This window comes from Puntigrus tetrazona, chromosome 7 (assembly GCF_018831695.1).
Source record: "Puntigrus tetrazona isolate hp1 chromosome 7, ASM1883169v1, whole genome shotgun sequence".
Taxonomy (NCBI): Eukaryota; Metazoa; Chordata; class Actinopteri; order Cypriniformes; family Cyprinidae; genus Puntigrus; species Puntigrus tetrazona.
Genome location: NC_056705.1, coordinates 18,756,770 through 18,780,018, shown reverse-complemented (window position 1 = coordinate 18,780,018; position 23,249 = coordinate 18,756,770). Strand labels below are relative to the sequence as shown.

Here is a 23,249-nt window from a genome sequence, read left to right as displayed (position 1 = left end):
TCTCTGAGGATGATGACAAGCTCTCTCCACTTTCTGAAATGCTCAGTGGCCCACTGAGTCAGAGTCGCTTCAGAGAAAGGGTCATCTGGCAACTAACTGGCATCTCTATTAGACAGACTGCTGAAGGCATCCTTTGCGGCTTGAGTCACTCATTCAAAGGTTTCTGAGGATTAGGGGTGGTACAATTAGAAGTTGACATTTATGCTGAGCGATCTTCTCTGAAAGATCTGCATATGAAAAAATACTTTGACCAGAATCAGCACTAAACCAGACTCTCCTGAGTTTCTCTCCAAAAGCAAATGTTTTGACTGCATATAACACTAGTGCTATTAAGCCAAATATAATGGTGATCCTTTAACTTTCTATTTTACCAACTCATGAAAAATTAACTGACACATGGAGAGAAAAGCATAGATGGAATAAACCACTTCGCCACTGCCAAAAATGATCTTGAGATACCTGTAGGAACGCAGAGAATGAAAACAGGCAGTGAGATATTGACTTACTAAACCTACAATTGCATTACATGTATTTAGCACAGGTATTCCAGCATTTGAATAATGATTAAAACCCATATTTTGCCAATCGTGTGACGCTGTGGTTCTTTAATATGAAAGACGCTTGTATGTCCTTATAATTGCAATGCTCTGAAGAGAAAGCAGAGGATTTGTTATACATTTAGAACGACGCATGGGTGCATGAAGGCATCTTACTATTAGGCTTGAGGACTACAGGTACTGCGTGAGCTGGTCATTTTTAGCTAAAATCACCGAGTCCAGAGTACTGATCAAAGTTATGGCCATAGCGGTAGTCTGAGGCTGCTCTCTCTCTTCCTAAGTGTAAGTGTATGAAACACAATCAGCATATCTTTGTATGCATGCTTATTAAATTAAAGAAATTTACTAAATAAATGCATTTGACCAAATGAAACATTACTTGAATGAAACGTCAGTGAAAAAGAAACATAATCTGATCACGCACGTTAAAAACAGCTAACGCAGCTAATGCGCCTAGCTGTGATAATTAACGTGATATACAGTATTTAACACGCCCTTAGACCCTACTGAATTTTCGATAACAAAATAATTTAAATATAGCATCCATGTTTTGAAGATTACTCAGTTATTTGACTCGTATCTGGCTGTTCACATAAGCAATAGCATACCTTTAGCTGTAGTGAATGCGCATGCCACACGAAGAAATGCTTTGTGGGTAATGTAGTTTACATTCAAGAAAGAAATCCGCCGTGTAGTTCACTTCTATAAAAATAATATAATATAATATGTTCAAAGTTATTTTCAAATATATAAATCTATAATACAAATATGTGTGTTTATATGATATTATTAAATCATACTGAATAAAAATGTAAATAATTGAAACGCCGAAATGTAATTTAATAAATGAATGTTGGGATGCATAATGTGAAAACAGTAGCAGTAATAATAATAAAACACATTTTAAACATGTTTATTAATTTAACTTAAATGTTTAAGCTGGTGCACAATGTCTGGTATGTAAACTATTGAAGATTTCATATTCATTCCATGTAGAACCATTTGATACTTAGTATGAAAAACATTTAAAATAACGTTTTAGAACTTTTACCGCAATAAATAATCTTTCACTTGAAATGTTTTTTGAAAGGTTCCACATATGCTAAATATTCTTCATGGAAACAAAAACTTTTTAGAATGTTTTTAGAATGTGGCAGAATAAGTCCACTTCACAGGGTACTAACGTTTTACTATCTGCTCAACGACCAGCAGAGGGAGCGAATGCTCTAAAATAGTAGCACAAGCGACCTGACTCGGTGTGCTTTCATTAAAAATTAATTGAAGTAATGGATATGTGGGAATGCGTATTATATATGATAAGGCTCGTAACCACAAGTCTCCTTTACTGGACAAGGCGTGACAATACTATTGTATACTAAATGCTTTTATACACGATTTTTTAATATACGACTTTAATCAAACATTTATACCGTGTAGTAACGTGACTTAACATAAACACAGGAACGTGACCACAGAGCCCGTAATACTTCTCACACAATGTACCCGGTACGCCGACGGAAAGCCACTCCCCTTTAAGACCTCACCATCCTCATCACATCTCCTCGCCGCCGCCGTAATTGATGTTATGGAGAAGAAAGCGAGCGAGGGATTCACAGTGTAGCCACTACATCCTCCCCGCTAACATCCTAAAGCTTAAAGGCAGATCGGCACCCAAAAAGACTGATTCATCTGGTTGACATAAAGATTTTTTTTTTAATTGTCCCGTGGGAGAAAAGAAACGCACGAACTTAACATGAAGAGAATAACAGGGAAGACGAAAGAAGCCACTTTGATAGAAATGTCCAACACGCTGGATTCTCAGACTGAAGGTAAGGAAACTGCTACAACACTTGAGTGGCAATGCTAAGCCGTATTATTCAGTATAATGATAACGAGAAGGTCAGTCTCCTGGGAGTTGTCGGCGTAAAATAACCTTCAAAAAACGACGGAAAAAAGACGCGCTGCTAACCTTACGTGTTCGCTGGATCGGTTCTCCATAACGAAACAAAGAAGTACAAATAAAGTGCATGTATTCAGATGAGCGGGTTTGAGGTAAAATGAAAATAGCCCAAGTTCCTGGAATGACAAAGCATGGAAAAGTTGCGGTCTACACCCGGAGACAGTTGTTACCTGGCACGGTGCTGTTTCCTGCCTTACGAAAGCGTGGTTTATATTATTGTACGCGTCTTTGAATGAATAGCGGTTTTTTGGAGCAGGAACACCCCTTTAATTAATTTTTGCGTTACTCTGTCTTGCCACGTGGCTTGGCCTCAGTCCCAGTTAAACTTGAGAATCAAACAGTCCTTATGTTGAATCGGTTAAAATGTCTGGTGTCGCTGTGACTAACTCAAAGTCCTTTCAGTTCCACTGCACATTTTTAGAGCAGAAAACACAAGGCTCCTGCTTGTGACGCGTGATATAAAGTCTTTGTGTCAGTCTAGCATTGAATACTGTAATGTAGTGTATTTGATTTAGCAGTATTGCATCAAACAAACAGCAAAATTCGTATTTTATCTGGACTTTGCAGTGAGGGGCCCCGTGTGAAAAAAAGTTTCCTGTTTCCCCCATGACAACTAAATACAGTATTATCTGAACAGAATATCCTGCTTTGGCGGTTTAGCTCAGGGATGTGACAGATGTGTCATGGACAGTGTAGTTTGATCCCACTCGATATTACTCAGCTTGTTTTTTAATAATGTAAAATGAATTATTGAGCTGAGCGGAGCTGAAGTGAATCAGCCCTGGGTCTAGTGCTTGGCTCCTGAGGCTTTTTGTTGCACGGGTTGAGTAATGTTTGTTAAAGCATTAAGGTCTGAGGACACTTTTAGCGTGTAGGAGTATGTTTGTGTCCACGACTTGTTCACATAGGTGTGTGGGTTTGTATGCCCAAGTGACTTATTATTATTATTATTATTATTATTATTTTGCTCTGCGGTTCTGACTGATGCCAGGGTTTGCTTGTGTCATGAATGTGTTTTCTGTGGGAGGAGGAAAGAAACGGAACGTAAAGAAAGTGGCCTTTTTGTTGTAAACCATTTGAAATGATATTGCAGGGAATCCCAGTCTAATCCTCTCCAGCTTTGCCTATCAGTGGGACTTTTAATCCGTGTGCTGATCATAGGTGATTCACTGGCTAGTAATTTGATTATGCTTCCCGACTGGGGCTGTGGCACTGCTCTGCCATGGCTCACATTATGTCTGTGATTGGAAAAAACAGAGGGATTTACAGTGACAGTTTTGTATGAATATCAATGTCAATATACAAAAATGTTTTTCCTTGAAACTCCCAAGTTATTTTCATATGAAAAGTTTTATATCATTGCTACAAGCACACTACGATCGCAGCTAAAAGCGCACTGCAAGATTTGTGAGTTTAATATCAGTTTAATTCACAGTGAAATGAACAAGAGCAGCAGAGCTTGGCCTAAAATACATTTAAGCAGCTCTAAAACAGTTTTAACGTCCCTTAGAAAATCAGCCTAACACCTACAGCTTAGCTAATGGCCATAATGGATGCTTAACTATGTCCATATTGTACATTATTTCATTTTACCTGTAAGGCTTCCTCGAAATGGAATAAGTCCATCTGAAACTTTAGATTTTTTTTTTTATTAGATGAGTCGACTGTCTTTAGTTGAACTTGTATAGCATTTTCAACAGCGCATAATGTTTCAAAACAGCTTTATGGAAATGATCCCTTAGTGGTACCAAACGACACAGACAGAAGTGAGAGGGGGGAAAAAACAGTGTCCCCCTGGCAAGGCACACATTACAATTGTTAATAATTCAACTAGATCGTAAAAATGTCATTACTGAAGCTGATTTTGAAGTTTTTCATTCTGAGCGCTCATCCTCAGAAAGTAATTTAATCGGGGGAAAAGTTTTGTTATTTCTGTCCTGCGGAAAAACATTTATTGACTCTTTTTCTTTTCAACAGGGCTGCACAATATAGTGTGTGACAGTGTGAATCTTTCTGCTGTCTCTTCTGTGTTTATCATTAAATTTGTCACCTGGGCTGCCACACAGAAGACCGAGTCTCTTATCAGGGCAGACCTCATGGTATGCTCCTAAGAGTGTGCAACACTGACACCCATGTGGACCCTTAATAGATCTTAGAGTCCTCTCTGTCACACCATGCCTGCTGTGTTTGTTTTTGGGTTTGCAGGAGTGCTTTACTTCCCTTGACCTTTTTTGTAGGTGACTTTAGTAACGTAGCTACTGTACTAAAATGTTTCCTCAATTCAATATCTGAATTAAAACTGTCACACCACTTGCAGACAACAGCCAACAAGTGTGGCTGCTCTTGTCTGTTACTGGGAGAAAGTGAGAGTTGTTGCTATGGTAACAGGCTCTTTAATTTAGTTTTCTCTTTGATAGCCATACTGTATGAATAAGTAGTTGACCCAGTAAAAGTCATAAATAAACTCTTAAAGGGATCATTCTGTTTTAAGGAAATCTTTTTTTTTTTTTTTTTTTTTTTTTTTTTTTTTTTTTTTTTTAAATAATCATGACTCTTGAGCGTCAACCGATTGATAAGAAAAATAAATGGCAAAATACAGGGGTTTCTTTCAGTAGTTTGTCAGTCATGCATTGTTTTGTGTGTGTACGTGACTCCCGATCTTGCGATGTAGTTATATTCTTTTTAAGACTTTGGTGGAGATTACAAAGTCCTTAATTCCTCAGAGACACAGTTGCATCCTGTTGATAATTTTTTTTTTTTGTTTTGTTTTTTTTTTTTTTTTTAAGATCTGGTTATTGTGCAGCTTTTTCAAAAGACTTTGTGCTGGACTAAAGATGTGGTTTGGCATTGCAGTTAATATGGAATAGCTATTCTGCGTTCTCTGATCCGATTCTATAGCATTTCCTGCCATTTTTCTTGTATGAGAGTTATGCGTTTGGTCATGCATTAAGAGTGCAGTGATGTAAGCTTGATTCATCCAGCTGATAAAAATTCAGTTCTCTTTATATTCCTACTACAGCGAGTCATGTGATACGTGAAGAGTTGTGAATATATTTTCAGCCCGTCTGCTAAACAAGCTCAGCACATTTCGGTTGATCTGCTGAACCAAAGAAAATGGATCCGGTGAAACTGTTGATGTTTACTAGGAAATGACTGTGGGGGCCTCGGGTTTGTATTCAGACAGGTTTTATCAACACTACTGCTGCTTTTCCCCTCTCTGCTTCAAAGTATTACACAAAGGTGCCATTATCAAAGCCTTCTTTCCCAATAGGCCTAATCATCACCCATAATAGCACGATCAGAGGAAGCCTGCGAGACCACACCTGTTGGTTCTGCTCATAGAATGGAAACGATAGAGACCGAATGGGCATTTATATGAATCATAATACTTGAATTAGTTGCAGAACTACTATGTTTCAGTCACTAGCCAAAAAAAGTAAATTGGATAGTTGAGCTTCACCAAAAACTGAATGTTCTGACTAGGGTTGGGCGACGTCTACAGAAACGGCATCGGGGCTGTATCCGTGTGCACAAGTCTGCTATAGTATGCGTGACGTTAAACTATCGTTGGAGGTGTACTCAAAGGTGCAGTTAAACAATATAAAGACATCCAGATGTGCAGTAGAAGTTAACTGTATATAGTATTTGAGAGTTTTATCCACCTTTTTCTTCAATGCAGAAGTATTATGTGGGTGAGACTTCTGGTTCATTATAATATAAACCAGTGTGTTCATAATTATATGATAAGACACACAATTTTTCAATATCAAGCAGCAAAACAAACCGAAGAAGACTTTGCTCAAACAATTTAAAATGACATAACTAGCATTTCAGATACTGTGCAATGAGATCGGTATATTGGTTTGTCCAATGTTATGATGTCAAATTGCAAAGTCACATGTCTTTTATGCTCTTTAAAGGAACTTATGGCAAAATCAACTTTTATTAATATCCCAAAATGTGCATACAAATAGGTGGATGGAAACATACTGTTTCCTTGGCTACTACACTGTAAACAAAGCAATGCTTTTACTGTTTGTGTTGAGACAGATTTTTATTTTTATTTTTGTAATGACAGTCAAACCTGTCATAGCGATCATTTAACTGTATGGGTTGTGTATGAACCAGTGCATCTCCCAGCACTGATTTAAAGTGTTACCCATGGCACGTGTTATTTCCTCCCTTGAGAAATTCATTTTGAACAAGTTGCTTGTGTGGTTTTAAATTCTTACTTCCATCTTTGCACTCCTGTCCATCTATCTCATGGGTTAAGATGGCTGTGCCGTTCTGTGACGGCTACCGGAGGACCTTTCAGGCAGGTACGGGCAGAGCTACTTGTGCCGCTTGTCTGTCCGTCCCCAACTTTGCTGTTTTTCCATCATCTCCTGTGTTTCTGCTTCATATTCACTATTATTCAGCATTTTATTACGCTTCACCAGCGTCTCGGAGATCACATTGTGACAAGTCTGCTTTTTTGTGGCACCATATATTTGGAAATTTCAGCCTTGCTCCAAATGCTAGCGATGTTTAAAGAAATGTTGATGCCCTTGTCCATTCCATTGCTTCATAGCTGTAACCTTTGGTTTGTCAACTTGTCGAGCTGCGCTTTGAGGCTGCATATGAGTGTATGTTTACAGCCACTTTTTATAAGAAATACAGTGTTGTTTTGTTGTGTAAATTGTAATGTGTCGTTTTGAAAAATAAATGAGGAATGATGCAGCATAATTGACAAATCAAAACGTAATGAACCATAATCATATTAACAGACCAACCAGTCAGAGACCGTAATCTAATTTGTTCTTACTGGATCATATATTAACTTGCACTGATTTTCAGTGTTAACTATCTCTAATTTCATTGGCAGCATTAGAGCACTCACTAATTGTGATATCACGCACTAGCCAGGCAGCATGTACAGTGTGTATCATGGTATAAAAACAGAACACTCTCCTGACCGTTCCCCACAGGAAGTGCTTTTATTGGCTGCTCAGCATTAAAGTTGTTGGCTGACTAACCAATGGAATGTCTACCGAAGTGTGTGGGGGAGAGAGCAACAGTGCAGCAAAGACTCGAATGACATGTAGTGCCGATCAGATGATGTTCTGTGTGACGTTGTACTTCGGCAAAACCAGAAAAACACTCTAAATCACTGGGTGTATTCAGGTTTGAGCTGCTGCTCGGCAAAGAAAAATAAATAAAAGTTTCTGAAAATGTAATATGCCTCTTGAAGCACAGTGGAATGAATCAATTTAGCTGTCATTTGAATACCCCTAGTCTGTAGTTCACATATGTCGCGCAGCAACTACTGTACTGAAAAAAGCCCTATTTTTACGTAACCAAATATTTCCTGTTTTCATACAATGCCTGTGAACAAACCTTTTTAGGGATACATCTGCTTGTCACTAGGACAGTACTCTTTAAGGCAAGAGCAGAAATGTGCATATTAGTATTAAAGAGTAGAATTGTTTACCTATTAAGGTCCTACTTTGAACCATGTTTCCTGTACACTACATCGCGTTTGTGGTTTTGATATATGACGATGCCACTTCCTCTGTGTGTTTTGCAGGTAACAATGGCAGCATTAACTCCATCTCCGACCGAGGGACACAGCTGCCTGGTCACAGAGAGGTGAGATGTCAGATATTTTCATCTCATTCAGAAATCTGAAAAAGTGTTATTTTGTAATGCGGTAAGCATGGTCACGTTCTGAGGTTGTGGTAGTTTAAATATGTCAATACATTCAGATTATGAGGTCTCCCTACTGCTCTGAAATACTGGCCGATGTTCACATCTCTCTTTTAAAGCTTTCGTTGGGTCGGGTTGAAGTTTTGATTTTGAATAATTAATTGAAAAGAACCAACTGAAAATAAGATTTTGAATTGTACCCACAAAATCAAACTTTATTATGGCTTGCAAAATGGCTTTACTACAAGGGAGATTTGAAACGGAACATAATTAAATCTATATATCTTTCAAATAACCATGAAGTTTATATGGTTTTTAAGTTGGCTGGTCACTTTCCTCAGTCTTATGTATTGATGTATTGGTTTTGCCATTTTTACATGAAACCATATAAGCTGTTTCTCTTGCTGGTGCACTCTGCTAATGATACTTTCTTAGTGCAGTGTTTTGGCAAGCTGTGCAATGGCACATTTTTTGTTTCATTATCTCACTGAACTTGGATGCCAATTAAAAAATAAATAAATAGTCTGTTGTGAAATTAGTCACCCTTGTGATATCAGTTTAATGAGAGAGCATCCAGAGTTGAAGGCATATCTCTGCATTTGTATTAAATGAAGGATTACAATGAGCAGCACTGTGATCTCAGTCCCAGAACAGTAAAAACCAGATGGTCACAGGAGAGCCTCCAGGCGCAGGCATGTGTCCCCGAGTTGTCTGCAGTAAGGGGGAGTGACCCGCTCTTATCAGCGGCCTCTGTGTGAGAGAGCGTGCAGCTCTCAGTTAGCCTTTGCTAACGCTCCTTGCAACATGGACATTTTGTAAAAGCTCTCACCACCGGAGCACTTTTATGAAAGTTATGACAGATCACACTGAGGTATGTAGACACCATTCATGGTCAGGTCCTGGGAGAGCTTGTTCCTGACTTTGTTAAAGCTTGCTTTAATTATGTAAAAAAAGTTTAGGACTGAACGTTACATTTATTCAGTTTTAACCGCTGCATCGATCATGAATAATTATTTTTGTTATAGCTTAAATTAACTTGGTATATTTAGTGTTTGAGATGTGCAGAGATTCATTTGAATGCTAGATATTCTTAAGAATCCTTGTAGTGGAGATCATTTTGGTGTTTTGCTGTGGTTCTATAGATTATTTGGAAGATGTGATTGTCATTTTGACATCAATAGTGGTCAATAATGCTCCTTGCCTTTTTCTAACGGAGCAGCGTACAAAGGTCCCGCCTGACCAGCAGTGCTGATTAACAAAAATAATAAGTGCTCATGTCAGCTCCCTCACATTTAAGTACTAGAACGTAATAAAACGCCTTCACAAATGGCACAGTGCCAGCACTTTATTAGTTTAATGGCTTTCCCTGGTTCAGTCTCTGAATGGCCTCATTTAAAAGGACGTGCCAAGCAGGCAAGGTTTTTGTGACTTATCTGTTTTGGCTTCTTTTATTGTCTGGAGCAGCATATTTGAAGGTACAGTTGGTATTTTCTCTTCCTCCGCGCTTGTGGGATTTTTATGCATGATGTAACTTGTTTGCACAAATTTGATATATGGCGTTGCACTATTTTAAGTCATCTGAAGTTTCCTCACTTACCTGAGGTTTTTCTGTAAAAAAAAAAAATTAAAAAGCAATTTTCTGTTAGGTTTTAGGCCTAGTATTTAAAACTAGCTATACATAAAAACAGCAGCGCTCTATGGAATGTCCCCATTTAGATACGGTGCTAAGTAAATGTGTGTGTGTGTGTGTGTGTGCGGTTTTCACGCTGTCTGCAGAAGTAGCTGTTCTCTTCATACCGTACCTGTGGTTTTCTCTGCACATCTCACTCTTCCTGGAGCCTCTCACGCCGTCATGATGCTATTTCTGCAGTGCTAGTGGGATGATGTTTTACTCAGCAGTAAATGTCTTGTCCTGCGTTCACTACCTGAGCACTACAGTGATTTTTTTTTTTTTTTTTCAGTACGCTTCATGAGCATCACATCCACTTACCGTTTCACACCGTTGTTTGGGGTTTCGTCACCTGGAAAAGAAAAAAGACCCTCACAGTTGACAGAAATTACATGCGTCACAACTCATTTGTTCATTGTGACAAATCTCCGGGGTCATGTGGTTGTGTATGAGTGTAGGCTGTTTTTGATTTCAATTTGATTTATTTTTTCTTTCTTTTGTAGATAGACAAGCTTGGACAGAACAGGGACTCCGTGTACTTCAGGGATGGTGTGCGACGCATCGACTTTGTCCTGTCCTCACGTTGACGACAAGGACGGAGACAAGAAAGCGGTATGACACTAATATGCAGACCCTTTATAACATAATATATGGTATAAAAGTATTTCAAAGACCTATGCAAACTCGTGACAGTTTTGTTTAGCTTTTTTGCTACTTTTTTTTGCTATACTTGTTTGTTTTCCACAAGCACAAGCCCGTTATGCATTTCGATGCAGGATTTCTAATTGGCGTTTCATGCTCTGTACTCGGCCTTGTTAAGCAATCAAACAGTGACTGATGCTTAATATTGCTCATTGTGTACAAAAATAGTCCGATAGGGACCTGCATGTAGGCGTGCAGTGGTGAGGTAGGGTGAGATGTCTGCTGGGTCAGAAGGCACAGTGAGTCAGAGTCAGATTGAAGCTGTTGCACAATAAACTGAATTCTGAACATTGATTGCATAAAATGAGAGCACGGGTCAACCACTTCTCTCTCACCAGACCCTTCATTCAGTTCAATCTCTGAGAACACTGAAGGGTTTACGGGTGAACCTGTTTGATCTGTTTTCTCCTGAATGCAGAGGTTGATGCATGGTCAGGCTCTCTGCTTAATGAAGGTCATGTCCCTCGAGTCTCCCGTTTAAGGTGCTGTTCCATAAGATAAGATGTGGTAGCCATAGGTCAGTGGTGCTTGTGGGAAATACAGGTTTTCTCCGAAGACACAGTTCGAAGATTGTTTACAATCCTCAGAACTTAAAATGTCACTCTGTTTCCAGATACAAAGCTAAACGAATAGGTCACTTAAGAATTGAGAAAAACGAAAGAGATTAAGTACTAATGAATGGTTGAGGACGCCTGATGTTTTCCTCCAGGAGAAGAAGAGAGTTTGAAGCTAACCTGGAGAATGCTGGTCTTGAGCTGGAGGCTGAAGATAAATCGGTGAGGTTCTAAGCCACACATGCCCCCTCGTTGTTGCACATCTGTATTGTATTGTATTTGATTTGATTTGATTTTTTTCAAAGTTCAGACTTTTATCTGCTGCTTTATACAAATGAATATACGTTTATTATCCATTCGTTTTATTTCTTTTAATTTTATTTGATCTTCTATATCAAAGCGCTGACCTTTTTTCGCTTTTTACTGTTTTATATGCAATAATTCTGTTATGCATACATTGTGTTATTCAAATAATTAATTTTATTACATCTACCGTATCAAAGCCCAGACTCTTTTATTCATTTGATAAACTCTTCTTCAAAAATTCCCTTGCAGGAATCAGACGATCGTAAGACGTATTATCTGAAGATTCACGCCCGTGGGAAGTATTAGCCACCTATGCTGATGTGCTAAAGATCAAAGTGCCCTTTAAAGCGAGTGATATTCCCAAAGCTCGAGAAGCTCCTCTGGAGTGGCTCAGTCACCCTTTCCGGCTTCCAGACAACATCATGAGGCCAGAGCCGACTACTTCACCGCACCTTTTGACAAGAGCAAGGTTGACTTCTTCCTCATTGATGATAAGGACACATTTTTTCCTCCCTCCACTGGCAACAGGATCGTGTACTACATCCTGACCCGATGCCCCTATTACAAGGAAGACCGTAAAGAGAAAGATAAGACGGGAATTAAACGACTGCTGAATAATGGCACCTACACATCAGCTTATCCCCTTCATGATGTGAGTGTGAGATTTATGCATTAACCATTATGTCTTAATGGTTTAACTGTAATGTTAGGAAATAAAACAAAATAACAACTTTATTCAACAATTTCTTCTCTTCAGTCTCACACACGGATGTGGTCAGAATTGTTGGCACGCTTGGAAAATATGAACAAAGAAGCTGTGAAAATTAATCTGCATTTGTTAATCCTTTTGATGTTTTATTTGAAAAATGTACAGAAATCTAGCCTTTCATTGGGCAATGAGAATTTTAAAATGGGAGGGAATATCATGAAATATTATATTATTTTTCTTTAATACACATTGGCCACAATTAACAGCACCCTTTATATACTTTTTGAAACCTTCATTTGCCAGTTTAACGGCTATAAATGTTCTCCTGTAATACCTGATGAGGTTAGAGAACGTGTGATAAGAGATCAGAGACCATTCCTTCATCCAGAACCACTTCAGACCCTTTAGACTCACAGCTCCATGTAGGTGCTGCTTCTCTTCAGTTCACCTTACTCATTTTCTACAGGGATCAGGTCAGAGGACTTGAATGGTCACAGGAGAAGCTTGGTTTGTGCTCAGGGGCCAGTTTTTGTGTTGTTTTTGAGGTTTGTGTTTGGATTATTGTACAGTAGGAAGCATCCAAATATGGCCCATTATAAGTTTTTAACAGATTCAGTCACTTATTGAATTTTATTTTCCTTTATCTGTATTTCATAGAATTCCTAATGCCATGTGTCAAAAAAAGATGTCCAGGACCTCCAGCAGAAATATAGGCCCACAACATCAAAAATACAGCAGCATGTTTCATTGTACGCATGGGGTACTTTTTATCTCTGTGTTCACCAAACCCATCTTGAGGTTTTTAGTGTCATCCGACCACAGAAACCAGTCCCATTTTTTTGCAATAATTCTCCAAGCTGTGGTCCTTGGAGAGTCTTTCTCACCTTCTCACCGTGCATTAGGACGATATAGACACATGTCCTATTCCAGATAGTTTCAGAACATTTTTGTTGATTGGAAATTCCTAATAGTTAGAAATACAAAGTGCTCACACAAAACAAGGGTAGTCTGCTTGGTATATACTTCATGAATAGGTATATGAATGGGTATATACTTCAGAGATATTTTACTCATAAGAATTTCTAGTGGTGCCAATAATTGTGTCCAACATGTATTTGAGAAAAACATTTATTTCATTTTATTTCATGATGTTTCCCCCCTAGTTTAAATTCTTCTTCTTCTTCAATGAAAGGTTAGATTTTTATTGAGTTTTTATACATAAAAGATCCAAAAGATTAACGATTCAGATTCATATTTACCAAAGATACCAAAAATTCTGACCACGCCTATATGTGTGGTGCTACTTTACCTTTAAGGATTGCTTAAAGGTATAGACTTTAAAAAAAAACGGCTTTGCCATCACAGAGATAAATTACATTTTAAAATATACTCCAATTGAAAATGGTTATTTTAAACCGTAATATTACACAATAATGCCATTTTATTGAGTTTCTGATCAAATAAATGTAGCCTTACTTCACACAACAGACTCCTTTTAAAAAGCATTTAAAAACGTACCAACCTCAAAAGACAGTCTCTTTGCATGTTAAAAATGTTTGCGTCTTTGGTCAATATCTCATTGCTGTTTGTTCCTCAGTGTAAGTACTGGAAGAAGGCCCAGGACATGCAGTGTGAGAGCGAGAGGTATCATCTGTACAAAAACTGGGCTCGATTCCTCTGCTTCTACAAAGAGCAACCGCTCAATTTGATCAAGTGAGGATGCCCCATACACAATGCATGCACATCTGACAATAACATTACACTTACACAATCTTCATTGCACTGCTACATATCAAACCATACCGTTACATTTCCTGTTTGTATTTTGTCATAGGAAGTACTATGGTGAGAAGATCGGTATCTACTTTGCCTGGCTGGGCTTTTACACAGAAATGCTGTTTTTTGCTGCAGTCATGGGAGTGATCTGTTTTGTTTATGGTGTGCTTAGTTACGAAGACAACATCACAAGGTTAGTGACACTTGCAGGTTATAAGGCTCAGATGAACACACATCCTTGCCTACTGAGTTTGAAACTGTGTGGTTTCATGCATTTTTAATAACCCTTTGCATTTTGTAACCGATATGACAGTACCTGATATCTATAAAGGCTTTCTTTATTATTCTAATATATTGAATGCGGTGGCGATATTTGTGTTCTTTTGTCATAACTTCTGATAGAATTTCAATTATATGTGCATATAGGTATTTGTGACACAAAAATGTAGAATTGCTAGATAAAACGTGAGATTAATCATTTGAGATAAATTGTAAGATTCACAATTCTGAGGAAAAGACAGAATTGTGGGATTAAAATAAAAAGGAAAAAATTCTAAATTATATAAATTGAGAGTAGTGATGATAACTCAGAGCTGCAATAAAAAAGTAATAATTCTGTTTATATTTTGCATTTCATTTTTCTCAGGATTGCGAGAAACTATTGTGATATCTTTTTCTTTTCTTTGTTTTGAATTCTGTGGCAGAAACAGGCTTCCATAATATATGACAACGTCTTTTAAAAAGTATTTTTCTGATTTTGTATGCAGTCAGTAATGTGACACATGGACATTTATTTTTCTAGTTTTCTGAATCAAAGACGCCTGTGGAACACGCTTATAATAGGGTGTTTGTTCTTGTGTAATTAATTTGTGCCCACGTTTTCCACAGTATCTTAATGTTGTTTTCCGCTACACTGATGTAATGCAGACACGGGAACTGAGATTTTAGTCATATTCACTTCTGCATTATTTGACCATTTCTCTCCGTTGCCCTCCGCCTCCCTGTGTTCAGTAAGGAGATCTGTGACCCAGAAATCGGTGGGATGATTGTCATGTGTCCACTCTGTGATAAAAAGTGCAGCTACTGGAAACTCAACTCAACGTGTCTGTCCTCCTGGGTGAGAAGCGTTGCAGATTCACTGTTAGAATCATAGATAATTATGATTTAAAAAAAATGTTAATCATAGACTGATTTTTTTCTCCTTTAGCAATCTCATCTATTTGATAACGAGGGGACTGTGTTCTTTGCCATGTTCATGGGCATTTGGGGTGAGTGCGCTCGTTTTTTATATACTAGCTCAATTTCGCCATCTAGTGGTTAGAAGGATATTGATAGTCTAATGACTAATGAGAGATTGTGCATGAAGGATTTTAAAGTATTCATAGTGTCACACAATTGGTCACAGAATTTGTTTGCTAGATAAATCTACAATGAGGAATATAATTTGTGTATGCTTTGTGAAAATGTATTGTTAATCACTCGAGGGCAGCAGCGCATGTTGATTATCTTTTACTGAATTCATTTCACACAGGCCTCAAAATGAGCTCTGCTTATGCAGTGACTTGATTAATCAGCACTGTGTGAATATTTCTGTGCCCAGCGCGCCGTGTACTCATAAATTAAAAATGGTTTATTTGGCTTCTAAAGTTTTGTAAGGGTACGATCGCTGCGCTACACCACAGGGTCTAAATAGAATTGCTCTTAAAAATGGTGCGTATTTTTTTTTCTTCTGCTCTGTCTCTGTGGGTGCTTTGCAGTGACCCTGTTCCTGGAGTTCTGGAAGCGACGGCAGGCCCGTCTGGAGTATGAGTGGGACCTTGTGGACTTCGAGGAGGAACAGCAGCAGCTACAGATCAGGCCAGAGTATGAGTTGAAATGCACAGGCCGCAGACTCAACCGCATTACACAGGTAACTGCAAACATCACGGAGCGCTTGGTGATCCTGCATAGACAGAATGTATTAGTCACGGAGCTAACCCACTTTTTAAACGTCCGTAAGACTCACTGTAATCAAATTCATAAGCAACCCTTACATTTAGTACGGAATAGGTTGAGTTATATGAGGAATAAAATATAAATGGCTCGAAACCTAATGAAGAGTTAAGTTTGAGATATTTGAGAAATCTACGGTTGAAGAAACTAGCGGTAGAATTGAGGTTTGTTTGGTTGGGAGGAAATATTCATAGAATTATCATAGAAGTAATAAATCATCAGTATAAGCATAATAATGCAACCTTTTTTTTCGCATTACAATTTAAATGGTATGCAAATGAATGGTTTAGTTCTCATAAATGCTCTGGTTGAACGAGAATATGATAGAAGACATGCCCATAAGGAGCAGATAATTGCGGGTGCAGGATGAAAACCCACAAATCAGTTGCTAAAAGCTAAAGAGCTGCACTTCAGAGAGTTCTCACTGGCAGGTTGTTTCAGGCATATTGCTTTTTCAGATTTCAAATGCATGCCTAGGCAGTGGTGATTCGTGACTTAGAATCTGGAGCCAGATATCTTTCAGATAATTTGCATGATCGGAGTAAATATTTGCATTTGTCTTCTGGCTGAACCTGTTTTTGCCACTTCATTTAACATATCATCATATTCATGGCAAAGGAAGGTCTTGCTCCCAGGTCTTCGCTGTGAATTCAACCATTTTAACTATCCTTCCGTGTCATAAATGCTGTTCACAATTGTTCTCCATATAAATTAAAATTTATGTACGTTTTTGTTAGAGTCGTAGTCATGCTACTTTAAGTAGTCCAAATATTATTTGTTTTGTTAATGTTGAGTTTTTTAGCTTTACTGACTTTAAGAGCTGCATGCAATTGAAATAAATTATTATGTTTAGAGGAAAGATTATTTTGATGATCGCATATGGGGTTAATTTATATTTCAGGTTAACTTTGCCATGGCTGCGTATATTTGATTAAACATACAGTGAAAAACAGCAATTTTGGTGAAATATTATTATAATTTTAAAATATTCTATTATTTTATTTTAAATATAATATAGCATAGCTGAATTTTCACAAGCCATTGCTACGGCTCAGTCTTTAGGGTCACACGATTCTTTAGAAATCATTTTAATTTGTTGATTTGCTGAAGAAACATTTAATTTTGTAATCAATATTGAAACACTTGTGCTGATTTTTTTGTGGAAACTGTAAAACATTTATCAGGATCAGAAGAGCAGCATTTGGGAATCGCTTTGTAACATTTATAAATGTTTTTCGTGCAACAAAAAAAAATGCAAATAGAAATGTATAGCTTCTCTTATATATTGTTTATCCTAGTATTTTTTTATTTCTAAAATTCTTTTACATATTGTAACTAACAAAGTTTGCAGTTGAACTCTATTGCTTGAACTCTATTCTTTATGCTGACAGGAAATGGAGCCTTATCTTTCTTTCCCCAGTAAGTGCGCCCGGTTCTGTCTGTCTGGATCAACTGTTCTCTTTGGGTGAGTTAGTAAGTTAAACAGTGTAACCGTACGTTAAAGATTAGGTTCTCGGTTATGATGATTGATCAGTTTAAATGTCCTTTAAACTGTATTTGTTACATGGCTAACCGGTTTTTAATAACGATCAGTGGGTTTAAAGTCCTTTCCTCTTTGTGTTTTGTTAGACGTGTCTGATAGTGGCCTGTATAATGGGAGTGATCGCTACAGATTAGCGGTTTATGCAGCGTTCGCCAGCATCATGAAGGACAGCCCCACCAGTAAGATCCAGCTGGTGGGATCTCTCATCACCCCTCAGCTTGCCACCTCCGTCACCGCTTCCTGCATCAACTTTGTCATCATCCTCATCCTCAACTTCCTCTATGAGCAAGTGGCCATTTGGATCACTGATATGGGTGAGCGAAACCGCCCACTCCTTTCACACAAGATACTGGTGTTAAGATATATTTCATGTAGCTTGTTTGAAATGTAAATGACCCTTATTAGTACTTGAAAAGGTCATTGCAAAAATCCAAAACAGTATGCATTTATTTTCTGGTAATGACTATGCATCATGCCTCACGTACTATATGGAAAATACTTTACTATCTTCCTCTTTTTTTATTCTTTTTTTTTTTTTTTTTTTACTCTCAGAGATCCCCAAGACCCATCTGGAGTATGAGAACAAGCTGACCATGAAGATGTTTATGTTCCAGTTTGTGAACTACTACTCTTCCTGTTTCTATGTGGCCTTCTTTAAAGGGAAGTTTGTGGGTTATCCGGGAAATTACACTTATATGTTTGGGAAGTGGAGCAAGCTGAGAAATGAAGAGGTGAGACTGTCTGAAATGATTTCAGAGAACGTAATGTTCTTTAAGCTGAATATCAGAATAAGTAGGTCTAACATGATGATGTGTATTTTTTGTTGTTGTTGTTGTTTAGTGTGCCCTTGGGGGCTGTCTGATTGAGCTGACCACGCAGCTGCTTATCGTCATGGCTGGAAAACAAATGGTTGGGAACGTCCAAGAGGCCCTGCTGCCGTAAGCGTTAAGTTGAATTTTGACCTCTGACAATGTTTGTTTTTTTTCACATTTGCATATTTATTTCACATGTTTCTTTAAGTCATTTTTCTTTAGGCACTATCCATATCTTTAAAAAAACACATGATGGTCTTTTATGCCTGTGTCACAGACTTCTCAGAAACTGGTGGGGAAGCAGGAAAGGGAGGAGTCATCCAGAAAGTGCATACAGTAGATGGGAGCAGGACCACGATCTGCAGAACTTCAGTCAGTTTGGACTCTTCTATGAGTATCTGGAGATGGGTATGATTTTCATATATATATATATTGGAGTCACTAGGTGTTTATTTACCAAAACAATTAATGATGTTATTCGTTTAAACATCTCATGTAGTTGTGCTAAAACATATTGTATTTAAAAAATAGTTTTATTTTATTTTATTTCACAAAATTTTTGACTAAATGCAGCGTACGAGGCCTTTTCTCAAAAGGATCACAGAAATGTTCAAACATTGAATGGAAGTTTATGGTTTTATTTACACTGTGCATTCAAAGAATATCATATTAAAACAGACCCCAATCTTTTGAATGGTAGTGAATGCATTGTTCTTTTTTTTTAATAGAAATGAAAGGAATAAATGTACATAAAAATACATATCAAAATAAATACATCTGAAGACTTATTTTTATGCTCTTATTAGAAAAGCCTCAAAGAAGAGAAGTTGCTAGACCTACAAATTCGACAGGGGTGTCTGAGCTTCATCGGTTAAACCGGTTGTTTCCTGTGTGTTTTACAGTGATCCAGTTTGGCTTCATAACTCTATTCGTAGCCTCTTTTCCACTGGCCCCCCTTCTCGCCCTCTTCAACAACATCCTGGAGGTGCGAGTCGATGCTTGGAAGTTCACTACACAGTTCAGAAGGCCAGTGGCGGCGAAGGCACGCAACATCGGAGCATGGGAAGAGATTCTTAATGTGGTGGCCATCTTGTCCGTGGTCACAAATGTAAATGCAAACTATATAAAGCTTTCTATTTTGACTCAACCTTCAAATTTTGACTGTGTTGTGTAAAACTGAATAGCTGCGTTCTGAATACAGTTAACTAATACAAGCAACATTAACAAAAGGAAAGAGTTTGCTTAGTAAAATGATTTATTTCTCATTTACACTCAAGGCTTTCATCATGGCGTTCACCTCAGATATGATTCCCCGCCTGGTCTATCTGTACACGTATCACCCAGGCAGCGAGGCCACTATGAGAGGTTACATCAGCAACAGCCTCTCCGTTTACAACATCTCTCAGATCCATGAATCCAACCTACCTGAACCTGGAGAAAACCCATCGTGGTTTAACAGCTCTACCATCACAACATGCAGGTGTGTGTGACCTCCTAGTGAGAACTACAGTCCTAACTACACAAACAATTTGAGTGTCCACACTAGACACAACACGATGAAATCAATGAAATATCACTTAATCAAGTAAATATCAATTAGAAGCGCTCGTGGACAGGCTCTCTCTGGAAGAGCAACGCTCTCTGGAAGATATTTTTATCATTTAATTCATATTAAATATTAAAGCTTTTTAACATCATTAAATGTGCATACTGAGTGAATGATAAGATCTTTGTTAAGGAATACGCTCGTCGGTTCAAAGCGAGTTCAGTTTTAACATCATCTTTGCTGTTATTTTTAAAAGCTGAGGTAAGATGTTGTTGCTTTCTGCATGGCTATAAGGTCGTGTGATATTTAAACTCATATTGGACGTGTTTAACTTTGAATAAAGCACATAGTCACCTGAGATTATCCACTATAATATAAAAAAATTAAAAAAAAAATTTGTGTCGCCGGCTAGTTAGGACAAAAACTACATTAACACGGAAAAGATAGCTTTTATTGCGTTTCTCTGCATCGCGACGTGTGTAGTTAGGACACCGTGTTAAACCTGCATTAACAGACTTCTTTTCTCCAGTTATCGGGACTACAGATATCCACCGGGGCATGAGAAGCAGTACACACACACAATGCAGTTCTGGCACATCTTGGCCGCTAAACTAGCCTTCATCATCATTATGGAAGTAAGAAATTTGCGTAACAGAATGTGCTTCTGATGTCAATTTAGGAAACGGAGAGATACTTGTATATGCAGGGAAATTCTAAATAACTGTAATAAATATTTTATGTTGGGATTTAAAACTGTATTGGAGTAACATAATCAAATATTTTTAATTTAGACTACCATTGTAAAGTTTTAGGGGTTTTTTTTTGGTTTGGTTTTTTTGAAAAAAGGAAAAAAATACTTTCAGCAAGGACATGATAAATTGTTCAAAACTTACATTGAAGTTTTTAAAAACAAAAATTACATTTTCTTTTAAAAAAACTGTATTAATCAAATATTAATCAAAGTCTATTACTCAAATAATCTTGAAAAATTAATCAGAAATGGAGATTAGAAATTCATACAAGGATTTCTGTTCGTAAGAGTTAGCACAACACATCTGATCTTGGTAAAGCTTTGGCATGAACATTTCTTGTAGCATCTGAAGTCTAAAAAGAAAATGACGTAAATATTTGCAATATATTAAATGACAGTTTGAGAAATTTAGTTGAATGCACACATAATGACTGTTCTTCTGTGTCCTCTTCTTTCTCAGCACGTTGTATTTGTGGTGAAATTCTTCGTGGCGTGGCTGATCCCAGATGTGCCGGCCGACGTAAAGGCCCGTATAAAGCGCGAACGCTTCCTGGTTCAGGAATACCTGCACAACTACGAAGTGGAGAAACTCAAGATGCAGCTGAGCCAGAGTTTCTGCCTGTCCACAGAAACGGCCTCACTGCTGCCCTCTAGTCCAAGCAAACACCAGGCCATGTCTGAATGTATTTGATTGAAGCCTCAGGACCACTCAAACGTTCTACACGCTGCAAAGCACGGAGGGATCGAATCTTCAGGAAACCTTCATACATTCACTGCAAAGGACCGCCTGCCCGCATCCAAACAACTGCCAGAACTTTTATAAAAAAACAAACAAACTACGGTCTCTTTTCTGCTTGAGGTTTGTGAGAAAACATTACCACTTTCTTCTGTGCTTCTCTCAAATGTCTGGGGGTGCACTTGCATAACTGCACTTTTACAAAGGAGAAAGGCTTGGAGACAGATCACAGAGATTTCAGCATCAAACCCTCTGGAATGCGGCCTGCTGTTTCTCAGGTTGCCTTCGAAGCAAGCTGCTGTCATTTCAACTCATGAATAATCATATATGACCATTAATAGACTGAAGAGGCAATAGAAGGCAATAAGCATTTATGTCTGTCCATCTTGTTGCCGTTATATTTTTTTGAAGACGTAATCCGCATGTCTTGCCCTATATGTCTGACTATGAAAGAGGTACATGTAGATAGTGTAGTGTCTCTTTTCTCCTTATTCTTCTAGATTTTTTGTAGGCGTGTGAGGTTCAACAGTTAATATGTTGTTGTCCACTGTGAATATTTTCTTTTATGAAACACACTTCGCTTGCATTATCACGTTTCACATTATATTTTATTATTTTTAATCAATGCTGTACATTGCTACGCATTTTGCTCTGTGACGTTAAAATGTAAGTTTTTTTTTTTTTTTTTTTATTGTTATTACTGTTTCTTCCAGGATGATATTTATTGCTATCACATTACCGATTTACTATCTGGCTGGAAGGATTGATTTTTACCAGGATAAGCTCTATAATGGCTTGCCATGTTTTCTGAAACTGCAAAAATCTGAAAATCAAGCCATCATTCATCAGTCCGTTAAGGTGTGCACGTACCACATATCCGAGGCTAAATGATCATTAGCACACATCTGTAATCATGATTAGGAGAACACTAGTCTTTTTCATCATGCTTTTCTCTGTAACTAATTTAGGAACAAATGCACTAAACTGGATTAGTTTGGATTTTTGTGATCAGTCCCCCTTTAGGAGGAGACTTTGATGTTCGCCCTGATAACTTTGATATTCAATTACTGCTGAGAGAGATTGATTCGGTGAAACAGACTTTCAGAGATTCCTTGCTGGTCAAGACCAAGATATTGCCTCTCTCATAGTGTATGCATGCACGGTTTTTAAAATAAGTGAATGGAAGGAATCAAGTGTCCTCTGCTGTATTACTAATCTGGTTCAAAGAGGCATTTTGAGCTGCCCTGTCCACATTTCAGATGTTTGGTTAATACGTTCTGTAGCACTGTTGATGAACACTGAACTCGGCGCCAGTCCTCCTCTATAGGGACTCGCATATTTGAAAACAAGCAAGCGTGAAATGATGTCCCAAGAGTCTGTTTTTAAAGTGTCTTATCAATTTATCTACACTTTCTGTGAGCCATATCTGTTCATTTCATTTCACGAATGTTATAAAATCTCTACGTATGTGTTTTTAGCCTGTCAAGTGGTTTTTGTTATGATTCATCAAGCTTTTATGGAGAATACAAAAACTGTTTACAGACATTTTCTGAATATTGTGTTGCTATACTTGTATAGACTTATCCAAAATAGATTAAACGCATTATGCGATCTATTTTGGATAAAACTAAGCTTTATGTGACAGACAATTCATGATTAAATATTCTAAAAAGTTATTCGATTAGTTTAGGATAGCTTTGTGTTCGGACGAGACATGCATTTGCCTTAATTGCTGTCATGATCTGTGTGTACTGTATGCTGTTTTTTTGGTCGTCTTATTTAGTCTACAGATTGTTTACAGAATGAGTCGCATGAAACCGTGTGAAAAAAAAAAAAAGAAAGGTTATGGATAATCATGAATCTTATAAAAGAGAACGTGCCAAAATAAAGTGATTTAAGTACACTACCCGTGTTTAGCACTTGTTGGGCGTCCTCCGCAAATACTGTTAAT

The 23,249-nt window shown here is 37.8% G+C and overlaps 1 protein-coding gene and 1 long non-coding RNA gene across 3 annotated transcripts; both read left to right on the top strand.

The window, feature by feature from the left end:
* Nucleotides 1–2,102: 2,102 nt before the first annotated feature.
* LOC122347937 (anoctamin-5-like) lies at nucleotides 2,103–23,201 on the top strand. The gene is given in 23 exon segments (XM_043243180.1): nucleotides 2,103–2,386; nucleotides 8,084–8,145; nucleotides 10,375–10,453; nucleotides 10,992–11,055; nucleotides 11,283–11,349; nucleotides 11,683–11,719; nucleotides 11,722–11,867; nucleotides 11,870–12,085; nucleotides 13,740–13,855; nucleotides 13,977–14,111; nucleotides 14,930–15,035; nucleotides 15,126–15,186; nucleotides 15,676–15,827; nucleotides 17,302–17,379; nucleotides 17,540–17,573; nucleotides 17,576–17,767; nucleotides 18,006–18,184; nucleotides 18,294–18,391; nucleotides 18,543–18,673; nucleotides 19,168–19,373; nucleotides 19,543–19,745; nucleotides 20,341–20,446; nucleotides 21,023–23,201. Coding segments are annotated over 23 exon segments (2,775 nt in total). The 5' UTR covers nucleotides 2,103–2,310; the 3' UTR covers nucleotides 21,254–23,201.
* LOC122348824 lies at nucleotides 8,574–10,355 on the top strand. 2 transcript variants are annotated; one of them, XR_006251376.1, is made up of 3 exons: nucleotides 8,574–9,073; nucleotides 9,979–10,077; nucleotides 10,164–10,355. It is a non-coding gene; the product is annotated as an uncharacterized LOC122348824 (long non-coding RNA). The 2 variants fall into 2 exon arrangements; XR_006251377.1 differs by lacking the exon at nucleotides 8,574–9,073 and adding an exon at nucleotides 9,081–9,677.
* Nucleotides 23,202–23,249: the final 48 nt, after the last annotated feature.